Genomic DNA, 16,016 nt, shown 5'->3' on the forward strand with positions numbered 1-16,016 from the left:
AACCCTTCCTGCTTTATTTATAAATGCGTGTTTTTATACTTTCGGCTTTAGGCAAAATAATACTTTGTCCTTTTTTTAATTATTATTTGGGGAAAGAATTAAAAATTCCTTAATTCCTTTTGTTGGTTGTTTTTTTTTTTTTTTGTTGTTGTTGTAGTTTTTTTTCTTTTCTTCTTTTTTTTTTTTTTTTTTTTTTTTGCACTGTGAGGCTCCCCCGGGAGCTGTTTTTAACTCTGTATCCATTTGTACTTCGTGTCTTAAACTGTTTCAATAAAAACGTGACCATTTGCTACTGAGCTGCGCGACTCACCGGGGCACTGCGCCCGCGGTTCGTTTTCCGGGGGAAGGGGCGGGGAGGGGAAGGGGCGGGGAGGGGAAGGGGCGGGGAGGGGAAGGGGCGGGGAGGGGAGGGGGCGGGAGCGGGCGGGGCAGGCTGCTGCGGGGCTGGGCCGTGCATGGCGGAGGGCGCGGCGCTGCGGGCGGTGAGGGGCTGCCTGGCCGCCTTCCCGCGGGAGGCCCGCGGTGAGCGCCGGAGCGGGGCGGGGGAGGCCGCGGTGACCCCGCCCGGGGCGGGCAGTGGTGCTGGGCCGGCCCCGCCGCCGCCACGGGGCCCGGCCCGCCCGGTGCTGCCGCCTCGGCGGGCGGCGGCTGCGTGGGGCCATCAGCGGCACCCACTGTGCTGCCGGCGTGTGGTGGTTCCGAGGTCAAGGTGAAGCAGAAAGGCCCCCGCAAGATGAAAGAGAAACTCGAGAAAACGGTCCTTTAATGGTTGTTTCTCTGTGTATAAAGTAGCAAAACAAAGCACTATTCCAGTTTCCAAAAAATCATCCCGTGGTATCACCTTTGTGTGGGAGGTGCACTTTCTATGGTGCAGGCCCTTTGGCCCTTTATCCTCAGGCGCTGGCCTGAGGTTTCCATCTGGCTCTGGAAGCGCCCTGACACTCTCTGGGCTTTAGCAGAGGGATTCTGGATCCGTGGAAAGCGCTGCTTGGTGTCAGCGTGTTGAGGCGCGTGAAGCCCGTGTGCTGGCAGGAGGCGCTTGTCCCGGGATGCTGAGTAACACTTTATTGTTTGCCTGCACAGAGCTGGGCTGGCCGGAGTCCGTGCCCTATCTTGATAGGCCTCCGTCCCCGCTGGAGTTCTATCGAGAGTGGGTGAGTCCAAATAAACCCTGCGTAATCCGCAACGCCATCAGCCACTGGCCGGCTCTGAAGAAATGGACCTCAGCGTACCTCAGGTATGAGCGAGCTGTGGAGTTGGACTGGTGTTCAGTTTTGGTGACCTCACCAAAAACCCCTTGGTTAATCTTTGCTTTTATTTGTAAGTTTAGCCCAGATTCCTTCCTGTTTCTGGCTGAAGGTGCTCAGTCTTCCCAAGGTCAGGTGTGTCTTCCTTGCACACACACTGCCCTCCCTGTTCCGATGCAGCCAGGAGGGTGAGTGTTGTGGCTGTGTGCAACCAACAGACTCAGGCTGTTGAAACCCACACAGCTGGAGTAGAGCTGTAAAGCTCTAAGAACAGACTGACTTGTTTGTGACTGAGCACACCTTGTTTTCTTCAAAAACTAAATGATGAGCATTTTAAGAATGACTGAAATTTTAACAAAAGGTCTTCTTTTAAGAGAGGATTTGTGGTTAGACCTAGTATCTGTGAGTCAAATTCTGTGGGGTTTTAAGGTAAATATTTCATGGAACTAAGGACTGCTAGCCTCATGGGGTGTGTATCTATCAGTTTCTGTCCACCATTTCTCCCTGCTCAGATGCTTTTGAACTTGTGAACACGTGGATTTGGCTGAGTTTAATGGCTACAATATCAAGCTCTGCCATGACTGGTGAAAAGAAGTGGCCAAAGAGGACCAGTGCGTGGAGGAAAAGGGAGATCCCTTGTGAACTGTCCTGTTAGGAGAGAATTCAGAGAGGAAAAAGAAACTAGAGTTGCCTTGACTGCAGGGAGCAGTTGAAGCAGAATGCTGGAGTCCTTACCACATAGCAGAAAATCTGATCTAGAGACACCCATCCATGGAATGACAGGCATCTTATTTTTGCTGCCCCTGCAGCATGTTTTTAAAATAACCAGTATGTAATACAAGAGCTAATTGCAGGCCTGGGTATAAACCTTTGATTTGTTTTGCAGGGAGGTGGTAGGTCCCAAGGTGGTGAGTGTGGCAGTGACACCAAATGGTTATGCAGATGCAGTGTTTCAGGACCGTTTTGTTATGCCAGAGGAGCGCCAAATGCCTTTCATGGACTTTTTGGACATTGTGGAGAAGAAAGTGACCTCTCCCAACGTATTCTATGTGCAGAAGCAGTGTTCAAACCTCACTGAGGAGTTCCCTGAACTTGTCTGTGATGTGCAGCCTGACATACCATGGATGAGCGAAGCCCTGGGTAAACCCTCAATTTCTCTCATATTCAGTAAATATTTTGCATGGGGCTTTAAAACAATCACAACACATTTAAAACAATTCACTACATGGTGAATACTTGTTCTCTTTCTGAATGCCACAGCTCAGTTTGGTTTTATCCTCTTAGGAAGAGAAGTAGTAAAATACCTAATAGAGTAATCCAAGTTTTAGGGTTGGATTACTCTGAAGTCAGTATCTCTGTTGTGTAATGGGACCCTCACAGCTGAAAAGAGGTTGTGCAACACTTTACATTGAGTGGCTTTTCTTTGATCTAGAGTTATGTTTTGGCTTAGTGTTCACAGTGTAGAAGGAGGTTGCTGTTGTTCACAGAGTGCTATTTGCCATGAAATCTGTCATAGTTATGAAGGAAGTTATAGGACAGAATTTTAAAAAAAGGATGATTTGTTATTGTCATCATATTTCTTTTCTCTAACTATACAGGGAAGAAGCCTGATGCTGTAAATTTCTGGCTTGGGGAGTCAGCTGCTGTGACATCTTGTACGTATCCTATGGCAGTGTAAATCTTCTGGTGATTTCAGCACAAATTTAAGCTGGCTTGTTTTGAGTTAGTAGCTCAGGAGAATGGTGTGGTTTTTCTGACAGGGCAGTTCTATTTTAACATGCTTTTTTTTGCATTCTTTATTCTGCCCTTCTGCAGCCTCCTGCTGCAGTATCTCTGGATGCATCTACCTGACATTTTGTCAGACAAAGCACTGACAATTTGCTTCATTGAATGCATTTGGCATCATATAACATGATGTTGTGACTTTCCACTGGCTGCAAGAGGAAGAAGCAGTCTGATAGTAATAGGGAAAGTTGTTAACTTTCAGTTTACTGTAGTTTCTGCTGCAGAGAAGGAAATAGCTATGATATTCTGTCATTCTCCCCATTTCTCTTTTTTTTCTCAATCCTAGTACATAAAGATCATTATGAGAACTTGTACTGTGTAGTATCTGGAGAGAAATATTTTCTGCTGCATCCACCAAGTGACCGTCCCTTCATCCCATATGGTACATCATTTTGCTGTGCAATGTGTCTGAAGGCTGGAAGGAGGACAGACTAAAACACTGAAAGATGTGAAAAAAGGAAGCAGTGGTAACATTTTGATGTTTATGCAGTGTTATGCTTTCAAGTGTGGACAGAAATCTCTCCTACTTCATGCTGCAGGTAGTTTGTAATACAAGTGTTATTCTGAAGCCAGGTTTTCCAGTCCAGTAAAGTAATGAGCTCACTGGTTCACATCTTGAGTCCTGTGTCCAGTTCTGGGCCACTCAGTTCAGGCAGGACATTTAGATACTGAAGCAAGGCCAGAGAAGGGTGTTAAAGCTGGTGAAGGTTCCAGAGGGTAACTCCTCTGAGGAGCAGCTGAGGGAGCATGGTTTTTTTACCCTGGAGAAAAGCCTGGAGAAAGGGGGGAGGTTTTGACTCTCTAGAACTCCTGGAAAGGAGGTTGTACCCAGATGGGGGTCAGGATCGTTTGCCAGGCAACCAGTGACAGAAGGAGAGGTAATGGTCTCAAGTTGTGCCCAGGGGAGGTTTAGATTTGACATTGGGAGGAATTTGTCCACATAAATGTGATTAGATATTGAAATGGACTGCCCAGGGGAGTGGTGAAATCATGTGTCTGGAGGGAGGTGATTTAGGAAAGACTGGATGTGGCACTTAGTGCCATGGTTTAGTTGACAAGGGGGTGTTCAGTCATAGCTCGGACTTGATGATCTCGGATCTTATTTCTTGATGTCTTTGCCAACCTAATTGATTCTGCGATACTCGTGGCAGTCTCTTCAGCTTCAGAATGTTTAAATTGTTTAAGTATATTGGCAGTGTTGTAGCATGTCATCTTTGATTTTTTACAGGTTTGGATTTTGCCTACCTGCTTTTCTCTAGGAAAAAAAAAGCCAGGAAACTAAAATATTACTTGTATTTTAATGAAATATTCAAGATACTAACTGAATCTCTGAAAACTGAGAAATGAAGAAAGAGATTCTTATGGCAATGTTGCTTCACACTGCCTGATTTCTGTTTCTTTATGTGGCTTTCCTATGTGCACAGCAGTAGTTACTGTTGCAGTGTCATCTAAAAGATGGACAGATTAACTTTATGCCTTGTAAGACTTAATTTGCCCATTCCTTGACTTTCAAACTATCAGACTAAGTGAATGCAGAGTGCTCTATGATGGAAGTATAGTTTTGGCTAGATGTGTGCTGCTACAATATTTTATTTATACTGTTTTTATTTTGTTTACAACCTTGATGCCATAGAATCATAGAATGGTTTGGATTGGAACGGACCTTGAAGATCATTGAGTCAATGCTCCTGTCATTCAACAGACCAAATTACTCAAAGCTGCATCCAGCCTGACCTTGAATACTTCCAGGGACAGGGCACCCACAACTTCTCTGGGCAACCTGTTCCAGTGCCTCATGATCCTCATTGTTAAAAAATTCTTCCTTATATATAATCTAAATTTACCCTGTCTCAGTTTGATACCATTAACCCTTGTCCTGGTCTTGGTAAAAAGTCCTTCTCTGTCTTTCTTATAAGCACTTTTTGGGTACTGGAAGGCCACAGTGAGGTTTACTTAGCCCCCTGTCTTCTCCAGGCTGAACAACCCCATCTCAGCCTTTCTTGGACAGGTGGTGTTTTATGTATGTGAGTGTATGAAATATATGTGTGTTATAGGAGTCCTACTTTGTAAAACAAGTTATTGTTAAAGCAAAGAACAGAGATAATGCTTACATTTCATGGTGTGTAGTAAAAAGAGAATTCCATCTTTTTGAGCATTCGGTTAATTAATGGAGAGAAACTGTCTCAAGGGAGGGCTTAGAAAACCACATGTGTTGAAGCAATGAAAGAAAAGCAACCAGCAGTATCTGAAGCAATTGATGAGCCCTGTCAATTAAAATTAGAAATGAAAGACTGGCCACGAGTCACTAATAACTCTTGTGAGTGCTTCTTTGGTAGACTGACCTAAGATGAAACACCCAACTATAGAATGATGTGTAAGTCAGGGGTGCATTTATGCCTTCTGAAAACAAAAGAAAACAGTTACTGGGACAAAATAGGACTGGGATACAAATGGACTTGGAGGAGAATCAGTGTTATTCAGACTGACTGCAAAAAAACTATATTTAAAACCGGATAAAATTTGAAATGGAAAAAGAGAAGGATAGTGAAAGTTGAAAGTGGTTTTGTCTTAATTTTTCTTGATGAAAGTGTGACATGCACTGCTGTTATGTTCTCTGAATTGTCATTTAATTCTTTCTCTGGTTCCAGAGCTCTATCAGCCAGCAACCTACCACGTATCAGAAGATGGTTCATTTGAAATTGTGGATGAGACTACTGCAGAGAAGGTAAAAGCTCTATAGAGAATGCAGTTAATAGAGTAGGGAGAGTTTGGGACATTGCTGAGCCCTCAAACTCGGCATATTGATTGATATTTAGAAATCCTGCATTATTGGAAAGAGAATGTCCAGATATTTCACTTGTATTTTACTATTTGAAAAGGATACCCAGCTTCCAGAAAAATCTTTTGCTGCACACCCGAAGCGACTAATATAATTAAGTGTTGCATTGCACCAGACTTTGATAGATCCACTAAAGAACTTTTGAATACATCGACAATAAAGAAATTGATTTCATTATACCTGAAATAGACCCCTCTACATTCACTTTCTTTTGGCCCTCTACTCAGGTCCACAGTAGTATCACTCAGTGCAATAGAACATACCTGTCTAAATTAATAAGTCGTATTTTCTTAGGAGTAGCAATATTTATTTGATTAAAATGTTTAGATCTGGAAGCACTTTACAAATCTCAGTAGAATCTTAATCCTTTGCCTTTTGCCTCTGGAAAATGTGAGTAATGTTACAACAGAACTTGAACTGGGGCTTGTTCTCTGTTTCCAGAGTGGTGCCCATGGAATCTCATTCCTGTAATTCAGAAAGGTTGGAATGCTGAAGTTTACAATACTGTAGGGCAGGGAAAGAATTAATGCAGGCGTGAAGGACTTCCCAGAAAGGAGGGATGTTTCAGCTGCTGGGAGTAAAAATTACACCAAAGAGCCTAAGAAGAAAGGAATTTCTAAAAAGAGTGCTGCAGATAAAGCATTCAAGTACTGAATGTAGGGAGAACAAGAAACTTAAGGGGCTGGAGGAGTTTTGAAAGTATGCCACAAGACTGCAGTTTTATGGATGATATTTATTGCCTTTTATCTAAATAGAAATGCATCACCAAAGGAGGAACATCTTTGCATCCTTGACCTATTCCCAATTGCATGTGGAAAGCTGTGTAGCTGTACATGTTTTTCTAGACAAAGTACATGTTTTGTAACCTAGTGAGTCTGATTATCAGTTGTTTTTCTGGAAGCTTGCTGGAATTTTTTCCAAGGTCAGTACCATATACGCATGCTCTTTTGCCTTTAGGTGCCCTGGATCCCTCTGGACCCCTTGAACCCTGATCTGGAACTGTATCCAGAGTATGCTCAGGCAAAGCCTTTGAAGTGTACAGTGAAAGCTGGTGAGATGTTATATCTACCTTCTCTCTGGTTCCATCATGTTCAGCAATCACATGGCTGTATTGCAGGTAAAATAGACAGTATTTATAGATACATTTTGGAACTGTGGTGGGTGTGCAGGTAGATATCCCACAGCAAAGCACCAGTGGAAGCAAAAGTTCCTTTAAGGTTATCTGCCTCTCTGCAATCTTGACAGATCCCATGGGGGCTGTCCCTTTCAGCCTGTTTTGCTTATAATTCATAGCTTTGTTGACAAGACATGGAAGACACTCTCTTTTCTTATGAGCTGAAATCTGTTCTGACCTAATCTTTACCTTGCTAATAAGGTTGTGTTTGTGTTACTGTTCCCCTGCACTTACCAAAAGTCTTGTCATCGTTTGCTTTGTAGGATTTGTCATAATCTCTCTAGCTCTTATTTTTCTTCTCTCCCCAAGTGAATTCCAGAATTTTGATCAGTGCTCATTGGGTACATGTGGAGGGGTGGGGATGGTGCAAGGTATTATTGTTGTGCAAGTTTTGCAAGGTTTGAGGAAGTGATTTTTGTAAATCGTTACATTCTAGCCTTAAAATGTATTTCTCTTTTCTTGTCTCCTCAGTGAATTATTGGTATGACATGGAATATGACATTAAGTACAGCTATTATCAACTACTAGATTGTCTCACAAAAGCTGTGAAAATGCTATAGCAAAGGTGGGAGACTCGAGCCTGTGATGTCTGTTTCTGATGCGATGCAATCATCAGCATCTGTGACTGGAGTACAAACGTGATTCCCCCAAAAAGAACTGAACATTAAATTATGGTCAACAATGCCTGCTGAACACATCATGGCTATTTTTCTTGATTTCAGAGTCCAGACCAATTGGCCAGATATTTTGGCTTGTAAAGAGAACTTTGATAATAGGATTTTTAGGCCTTTGCATGTTGTCTTGGTGATGGTGAGCAAACTAAAATGTGAAGGGAGATAATCCAGGTTTTGAAAATCCCAAAAGGGAAGCCCTGACTGTTTTTTGAGATCTACAGATTGTTTTCATTACAACCCAAGTGGAGAAGGAAGGATCTGCTCTATGCATCAGGCTGCAGTAGTCCAATCTATGCAATCTGCTTAAGGCAAAAGTCTGTCCTGTTGTAATTCTTTAAGTTCAGTGGCTGTGGTGTTTTGATGGTGAGAAACTACAATTTCTGCAATAAATAGGTCAGTTTAAACCTTATTTCTGTAATAATTTACCTTTTTTTTCCAAAGTAAACAATGGCTGAAGGACGTCAAGGAGGACATGCAAAAGTCAATGTTGGCTATTTTCCAATAAAAAGCTACACATTTTTAGTACTGTTTTTTATTTCCTTTCACTGTTGTATTTAAACATAACTGCATTCTCTTGCATCCTGAGTGATGATTTTGTAGTTGCTCTGCCATATCTGCTGTCAATCTTCATGTGGTCTCATGGCATGACGTGTCATTCTACAGCTTGTAAGCTCACTGATTGTTTCATTCCTTTGCCATTAATTGCTGCTTAGAGCATGGTCAGGCAAGTTGTTTGAACCAGGAGCCTGGTTCAAACAGCCATAATTCCCATTTTTATTTCCACAGAATGGGATGGGACTACTCACGTGTCTGAGACCCCCAGGGTAGGACAAGAAGTCTTTTAAATACGCAGACATTGTAAAAATGTAGTATTGTTGGTTATGAAAACCAAAAACTGGTGTTTATTGTCAAATCTTCAAGCAGATCCTTAGAAACATTTTTAACACGGGGGAAATTAATTATTGGGAAGGAAAAATATAGTAATTGTTTGACTTTGTTTCTTTTGCTTTTTAAAAGAAACATAGTTATAGTGTAAAGTTTCATTTTAACTTGTGGTGCTTGTCCAAAAATTGCAGAAAGCTCAAGAGGGATCAAGAGCAGGTGGTGAGATTAAGATGTCACGCTGCTTAGGCTTTGCAGCTTGTCTGTGTTTACTATGCCCTGGCAAAGTCTCCCAAGCCTTCCAAATCTGGGATTTCCTGCAGGGGGGGGGGGGGCGCTGCAATTTCGATATCTCTTTTTGCTGCTTTGGGGTTTTTAATTTAGTTTCTCTCTGTAATCAAAAGTAAAAGCACTCGCCAAGAACAAGTGACGGCTTGTGCCCGTGCCAGTGGCCGGTGTCACCGCGCCACCCGAGCCGGAGAGTCTGGCGGGAGGCGGCTCTGAACTACGGCTCCCAGCAGCCCGTGCCGGCCGAGTGGAGGAAGTGCTCACGATGATTCCTCCTGGACTTTGAGCCGAGATTTTAATCCCGAGAAGGGACAGGTTGCTGAGGCTCGTGTCTCACGCGGTTCAGGCAGTCGGCGCCTCGCCCTAGGCAGGGCCGCAGCTCTCCGTCCGGCCAGCCGGGATGGCGGCGCGTATGTCCGTCCTGCCTTCCCTCCGGTGCCTGTTCGATGAGCCGGTGCAGATCCGTGTGGCCGGACTGCAGCCGCAGCAGGCGGTCACCCTCCGGGCCAGCCTGCTGGACGAGAGCGGGGAGCTTTTCCAATCCCACGCTCTCTACAGGGCTGGGAGCAGCGGGGAGCTGGACCTCAGCCGCTCCCCAGCGCTGGGGGGCAGCTATTTGGGAGTGGAGCCCATGGGGCTGCTCTGGGCTCTGCAGTCCAAAACGCCCTATAAGCGGCTGGCAAAGAGGAACGTCCTGACCCCTTTCTGTGTGGACTTGGAAGTGTATGAGGGCCACGGGGAGGACACGAGCCGCTTGCTGGGAAAATGCACCAATGAACGATGGTTTTTAGGAGAGGGAGTGAAGAGGATTCCGGTCAGAGAAGGTCGTCTCAGAGCAACCCTCTTCCTCCCTCCTGGTGAGTTTAATTCCATTCTGTTTTTGCAGGTATGTCTGACACCAGGTATTCTGCCCCGTGGTCCCTGAATGCACTCAGCAACCCAGAGCAAAGCCTCAGCTAACACTTCCCTCAGCCTGTGCCTGGTGCACGAACCTGGATCATCACAGCAGAGCAAACAGGCGGGGCAGGGGTGTGGTGGTGCAGAGGGGACAGCAGTGGTAACACAAGGTGCCCCCTGGTTGTTCTAGTTGAGTGTCTTGACCTCTCTTACAGTGAGAGCTTTGTCAAACGGTGTGTTTATTTCTTAGCTTTTCTGTTTAGCTGCCAGGACGAAGAGGCCCCGGTCCTTTGCAGAGCTGTGATGCGTGACAGCTCTGGCCATGGGGTGAAGAATGGCAAGGCATGGTGGGAGCACTGGACTCAGGCTGCAGCCAGCCTAGGCTGAAGAACCATGCCCTCAGCAGCTCCTACAGGTCTTCCTGCAGGTTCTGGACCTGTCTCTCTTTAGCTAAGGAAAAGCCAAAGAAAGAAGTCTCTTCCTGACTGGGCAGCTGGACTGCATGGGTTACTTAGGGAGATAGGAGACAAATGGGAAAAGCAAGGTCTTTAATTAAACAGATGCCATATTTTACAACTCTGTACACAGACAGTGCTGAGAATGGATCCTGTGCAAAGCTGCTTTAAGCCTGAAGTGTTTCTGCTCCTTGAATGGCCCTTAAACATGGCTGTCTTGCTCTGTAATTGACAAACAGTCCCTTGCAGCTGCAGCAACACCATATCTTGTAAGGGAAATCTGACTGTGAGAATGGGCAGACAGCATCAGGAAACGAAGGTCCTATTGCTGCAGGAGAGGTGAGGAGCTCAGGAGCAGTTACTCAGGTCTTACTGAAGCCTGAATTGGCACAGGTCAGTTCTGGCATTTGTGAATATTTCATAACCTGAGTATTTCATAACTCAAGTATTCCCTTCATGGCATGCCTGCCAGCATAGTGCCTAAGGAAGAGCCACTCCTGCAGTAATACTGTTTCTTCATTGATCCTCAATGGCCTGAGGACTTGTAGGCCAATGCCAGCTGAAATTCAGAATGAGAGAAGGATGTCCAACATGTGAACTTCCTATAATGAGTTCCTAAGAGAAAGAAATGTGCAAATTCATGTCCTTACAGTAATTTTGTTTGTTCCTGAGAACGATACTCACCATGGAAAGCTTCAGAGGATGATTTTCTTCTGATATCTGCTGTCCTGATGTGTGCTGAGGAGGCACCACCAAAGGACACCCAGAGGAACTTTTCTTTTGGTTATGCATACCCCCTCCTTTCATTGCAGGACCTGGCCCATTCCCTGGACTTATTGATTTGTATGGATCTGGAGGAGGTCTTATTGAATACAGAGCAAGTCTCCTGGCTAGCAGAGGCTTTGTGACTCTGGCCCTTGCTTACATGTCCTTTGAAGACATCCCTGCTATGCCAAAGACCCTTGAACTGAGCTATTTTGACGAGGCTGTGAACTTTTTGTGTAAGCAGCAGCAGGTAAGAGACAAATTATGGTGCTCTTCCTGAAACTATTTTCCAGTTTGCTAATTGGTTCCTAAACTAGAACTATTGAATTGCTTAAGCAGGAAACATTAATTTTGTACTAGTTTTGCATATCTTAAGATTTTAGAAGGGAAAAAGAATCCATTGGCTTTTTTACTGTTTCTGAGATATTACAGGCTTTTGATCCCGAGTTTTGCAGGACAGTAATAAAACACTCTAACAACAGAATCCTTCACAGTTGTAGCACTGGAGGTGTGACATATGTTAAGAGGCTGAGGCTGTATTTGAACAAGTGTGTGGGACAAGACAAGAAAGACATTTTATGGCAATGTATCATCATACTTAGCCTAAAAGTGACCAAGAGAAATCAAGTAGCATTTAATTTTTTAATGCAATGCTACTTAATGTGTATTTGTTTTGCAAAATTATTTACTTTCTATTACATGGACACCAGCATTGTAGGCAGTGTGAGAGCAGAATTCAGCCTTGCTTCTTTGTCTTGTTCCTCAGAGAGTTCTGAAACATCTAGAATTCAGTGTGAAGGGCCTTCACTAGAAATAAGTTGATTAAAACAGCTTTTGGGTTCACTTAGCCTCAGGTGTAATGAACATTATGTCTTCCAAGACAACACAGAAAATAACAGGTCAGCTGTAGGAGAGAAGAAACTGCAATGAAGAAATTCAATGCAAGAAAATCCGGGAAAAAGTGTCTTGGAGAGAGGAGCAGTAAAAGACACTGTACTGAGAGCAGGCTGAGCTGAGATGTGGAGGGAGCAAGGACACTTTGTCTGTGCAGGTCACCAGGAGGCAAGTGTGTTACAGGAGGAGGAATGTTGAGGAGCTGTGGAATTCAAAGTCGCTCTTTTGGAGGCTCAGCAGAGGGATAGATAAAGGAGTAATATAACCTGAACAGAGAGAGGGAAGGGGTAAAATGTGAGTGGTCATAGTTGGATGAGTGAGAAAGAACTGGAGAGGTTATGTCAGCTCAGGAAATAAAGAGTACTTAATATTACTATTTTCATAATTCTGTTTCAGGTGAAAGATACTGGCATTGGTGTTTTGGGCTTGTCTAAAGGAGGTGATCTAGCCCTTTCCATGGCCACATTTCTACCTGGCATCAAGGCAGCTGTCAGCATATCTGGAAGTAGTTTTAATTCCTTCATTCCCCTGGAGGGGGATGGCTTCACTATTCCTGTCCACCCATATGACTTGGGGAGGGTGAAGATCAGTGATGAGTCTGGAATAGTAGATTTTTCAGATGTCTTAGACGATCACATGGACCCAGCAACTTGGGCTTGTCGCATTCCTGTGGAGAGGTCCTTAGCCAAGTTCCTCTTCCTGTGTGGACTGGATGACATGAACTGGAAAAGTGACCTCTACTGCCAGGATGCTGTTCAGCGCCTTCAGCAGCACGGCCGGGAAGTGGAGATTTACTCCTATGCTGGAGCAGGGCACCTCCTGGAGCCACCATACTTGCCTCTGTGCAAAGTTTCAATCCACAGGGTGCTTGGGATGTTGATGCATTGGGGAGGGCAGTGGAGAGAGCATGCTAAAGCCCAAGAAGATGCATGGCGCAGGATACAGGCCTTTTTCTGGCAACATTTGATGGACTCAGACATCCCTAAGAGCAAGCTGTAGTGGAAACTGTCATAGATTCTGGCCAGGGATGGTATTTCAGCACTCACTGGATCTTGGAAACTCACCAAAAGTTTGCTGGACTCCCTTCCTCTAAACCCCTCTGTTGCATAGTTGTTTATTTTCATTCCCCAAATAATTTCCCATTTTTTAGTTGAATTTCAGTTGACTTCTGACCCCAGCTTCACAGTAGATTAGCACCATCTGTGCTGTAGTCTAAAAACATCCCAGCATCCCATCATCTAAATCACATTTGTGCTGAGCTATCTTTGCCCTCAATCTGCCACCATCTCCTTTCATAAGAGGAAATACTCTCACAAGAGGAGCTATCCACTGAATGATTTAGTCTTGCACCTTTAACTAACATAGATAAAACAGCAATTTTGTTGGACAACGCTGTAGTGCACTCATCCTTCCTCCTAGTATACTGTTTTCTCCCATTTCATAGTAAAAAGGTTGCAGTAGTTCTGATCTCAGCTAAGGGAAGAGGCACTCTTCTGGCTTAATCTGAAGTGCAATGATAACATTATTTTTTCTGGTACTTCAAAACCCAGAAGTGAATCTTACCCAGGTTACCCTGGTATATCTCCTGCTGACTCCATGTAAGTTCCATATTAGGGTAAAGTTTTTGCTGCACCACTCAGTGAGTGCAATGTGCACTATATCTGTGTGTGCACAGTTTGCTTGAGATTATCTGAACGAAGCCTTCAACCATCTGTGCACCTGCCAATACATTAAGGAACAATTCTGGTGTGGCCACAAGCTGTTCCTTCACTCAGTTGAGGAGGTCATGAGCAGAAGTCCTCACCTCCTGTTGGGAAGACAAGTGGTGGAGTCTGTGGTTTTGCACAGTGTCCAACATGGGGGTGATACAGATGTGCCAAGTACTTGCTCTCATATGATGAAAGTTAGTTTGTCTCCATTTTGGGGGGGAACAGTAAAGCCACTGCTGCTGAGTTCCCAGGAGCCCAGTGAGGTGGGCTGCCTCAGTTGTCCTGCACTTTAGCAGACAGCTGTGGGCTCAGCGATAGCTGAGAAATGCCACTCTTCAAGAGAGGACTGACCTCACCTTCTGGGAAGAATGGGCATTTTCTTACCCTTTACCAGTGTCCAAACCTGCCAAGGAGGGGCTGTAATCCACCTTGTGCATTTGTGGGATAGTGGAGCAGATTGTCCCTCCTGGAGCAGTCAAGACTCACACCCTGGCAGCAGAAGCAAGCAGGAGCTGGAAGTCTCTGCATTGCACTGAGGTAGAGAAATCTTGCCTTTGACAGTGTAGTCCCTGGTTTCCAGTTCCTGCTGAGGCAAAAGCCCTGTAGGAGCCTGGATCCTGCTGAGGGAGGAATCATGCCCTTAGTTTTCTTGCTTCAGGGAGGCAATGGTCACTCAAAATGAGCACATTGGACCTCAGAGGGGTGGGGACTCTCTCATACAATATATTCAGCACAGACTGTCCCTTCAGGTACTTCTGGTTTTCCTGAGCCCCCTGTTCCTCAGACTGGTAGATGGGTACCACCTACCTGAAGGTGTGAGTAGTTAGTTTGGAGACTTCTCTCTCCTGCTCAGCCATACTGGTCATCCATCAAGTTTTATGCTGTTGCCTCTTACTTGATTTCTGTTTGTCCCTTGTGTGCCTGTGTCCCGCATGGACTGTGGTTGTTACAGGTGTTTAGTGACTGAGTGGGGCCTGGCAGCAGAGTAACATGTAACAGCAAGGAAAGTCAAACACATTTAAGCAGTTCCATCTGAGTAAGGCACATTTTCTTTTCCCTAATTTTTCTGTTTTATTGAAGCATTCAGAAAACCCTGGGCTGCTGATCCACATTTTCCTCAGACTCAGGGCTTTAGGCTGCGAGTTTCTCTGTGGTATGAGTAATTCAGTTCTCTTATTTTTACTGAATACAGTGGGGTTTATACAAAAGCAGTGTGTTGGTTTCTAGCCTGTGGGATAACTCACATTTATTTTACTCCCTTCTGAGGGGAAGCGAAGCTTTCCCAGCCTTCAATGAGCAGTTTACACATCTATACTTTGATTTACAAAATTGTGACCTTCTGAGAAAATACATTATCTATAGGAAACTACCATTACAAATAAAAATGCTTTCCATCAGTAAATCAACAGTGTGCTCAGTGATGCTTTCATCCAGTTTTTATGTTGTTACATTTGGCAGTCAGGTTCATGGAAAAGAGTGTTCAAAATAGAGGATGAAGGGAGCTGACTGGTGACTCCATTGATGACAACAGCACATAGGACTTCTTTCTTTTGTTGCTTTGGAATGACAGCTTTGCTACCCACTTAAGAGCCCTTTATCACTTGGATGACATCTGACAAGAAAGTCTGGAAAAGCTGATGTAGCTGAGCAGCTCTGTGCCACATACAGCAAAATATTCAAGGCGACTCAGTTGCACTGAGAATACTTTTAAAATTAAACTCAAAATTGAAACTTATCTTCAGGAAATAGAAACTGGAAACTGTTGTCAGACTAATACAAAATGACTGGAAATGGCTTAAATCAGTAACACACTTCTGCCTGTTCTTAAGAATGTTCTTCAGCACTTTGCTGAAGATTTCTACTACTTAATGTTTCTTCTGCTGAAGAGATGGTTTAGACCAGTAGGGCTAAGATCATAGGTTTTTTTCAAGACAATATTCTACTAATTGCAGGCTGTTGAATCAGAGTGCTTCATATTGTCTCTCTAGGCCTGCTGAATGCAGACAACAATATTCAAGAACAATGTGAAAGTTATTATTTAATTAAAGATAATAGACCCTTAGCTGCAAGAGATCCTCTGCCAAGCAAAATGGATAAATCTAATAGAAGTTGGATGGGAAACTCTGTTCTTGTAGTCTGCTTAATTGAAAAGTGCTTCAGATAAAACAGAGTATCAAAGGACTAGCTTGAAGGATCTTGTCTTTATTCTTAGTCACCCACTGTTTAGCTCTGCACTTCATTTCTATTTTGAGAATAAGAAAAGCTTGTGACAAGCCTCTTAAGAACTGAGAATATCCCCACATGTAAGCTGGTATGAACAAGTTTACTATACGAGAACAGTATGTCTTGCAATACTTTTTTAGGGTAGGATGATTTCCCTAGCTGTCATGGAATCAGGCAACAATGG

General features: G+C 44.1%; 2 protein-coding genes across 2 annotated transcripts; both read left to right on the plus strand.

Annotated features, from left to right (window-relative positions):
* Positions 1-432: 432 nt before the first annotated feature.
* On the plus strand, positions 433-8,241 carry JMJD7 (jumonji domain containing 7). The gene is made up of 8 exons (XM_059474231.1): positions 433-522; positions 1,084-1,237; positions 2,134-2,387; positions 2,846-2,902; positions 3,319-3,414; positions 5,681-5,757; positions 6,829-6,988; positions 7,517-8,241. The coding sequence occupies exons 1-8, from the start codon at positions 456-458 to the stop codon at positions 7,603-7,605; spliced, it is 954 nt and encodes a 317-aa protein (XP_059330214.1). The 5' UTR covers positions 433-455; the 3' UTR covers positions 7,606-8,241.
* A 1,045-nt stretch (positions 8,242-9,286) lies between these two features.
* Positions 9,287-15,023, plus strand: LOC132074338 (acyl-coenzyme A thioesterase 1-like). Its single transcript, XM_059474095.1, has 3 exons — positions 9,287-9,746; positions 11,054-11,256; positions 12,297-15,023. Exons 1-3 carry the CDS (start codon positions 9,290-9,292, stop codon positions 12,897-12,899), a joined length of 1,263 nt encoding a protein of 420 aa, XP_059330078.1. The 5' UTR covers positions 9,287-9,289; the 3' UTR covers positions 12,900-15,023.
* The last annotated feature ends 993 nt before the right edge of the window (positions 15,024-16,016 follow it).

Source organism: Ammospiza nelsoni, chromosome 6, assembly GCF_027579445.1.
Source record: "Ammospiza nelsoni isolate bAmmNel1 chromosome 6, bAmmNel1.pri, whole genome shotgun sequence".
Classification (NCBI taxonomy): domain Eukaryota; kingdom Metazoa; phylum Chordata; class Aves; order Passeriformes; family Passerellidae; genus Ammospiza; species Ammospiza nelsoni.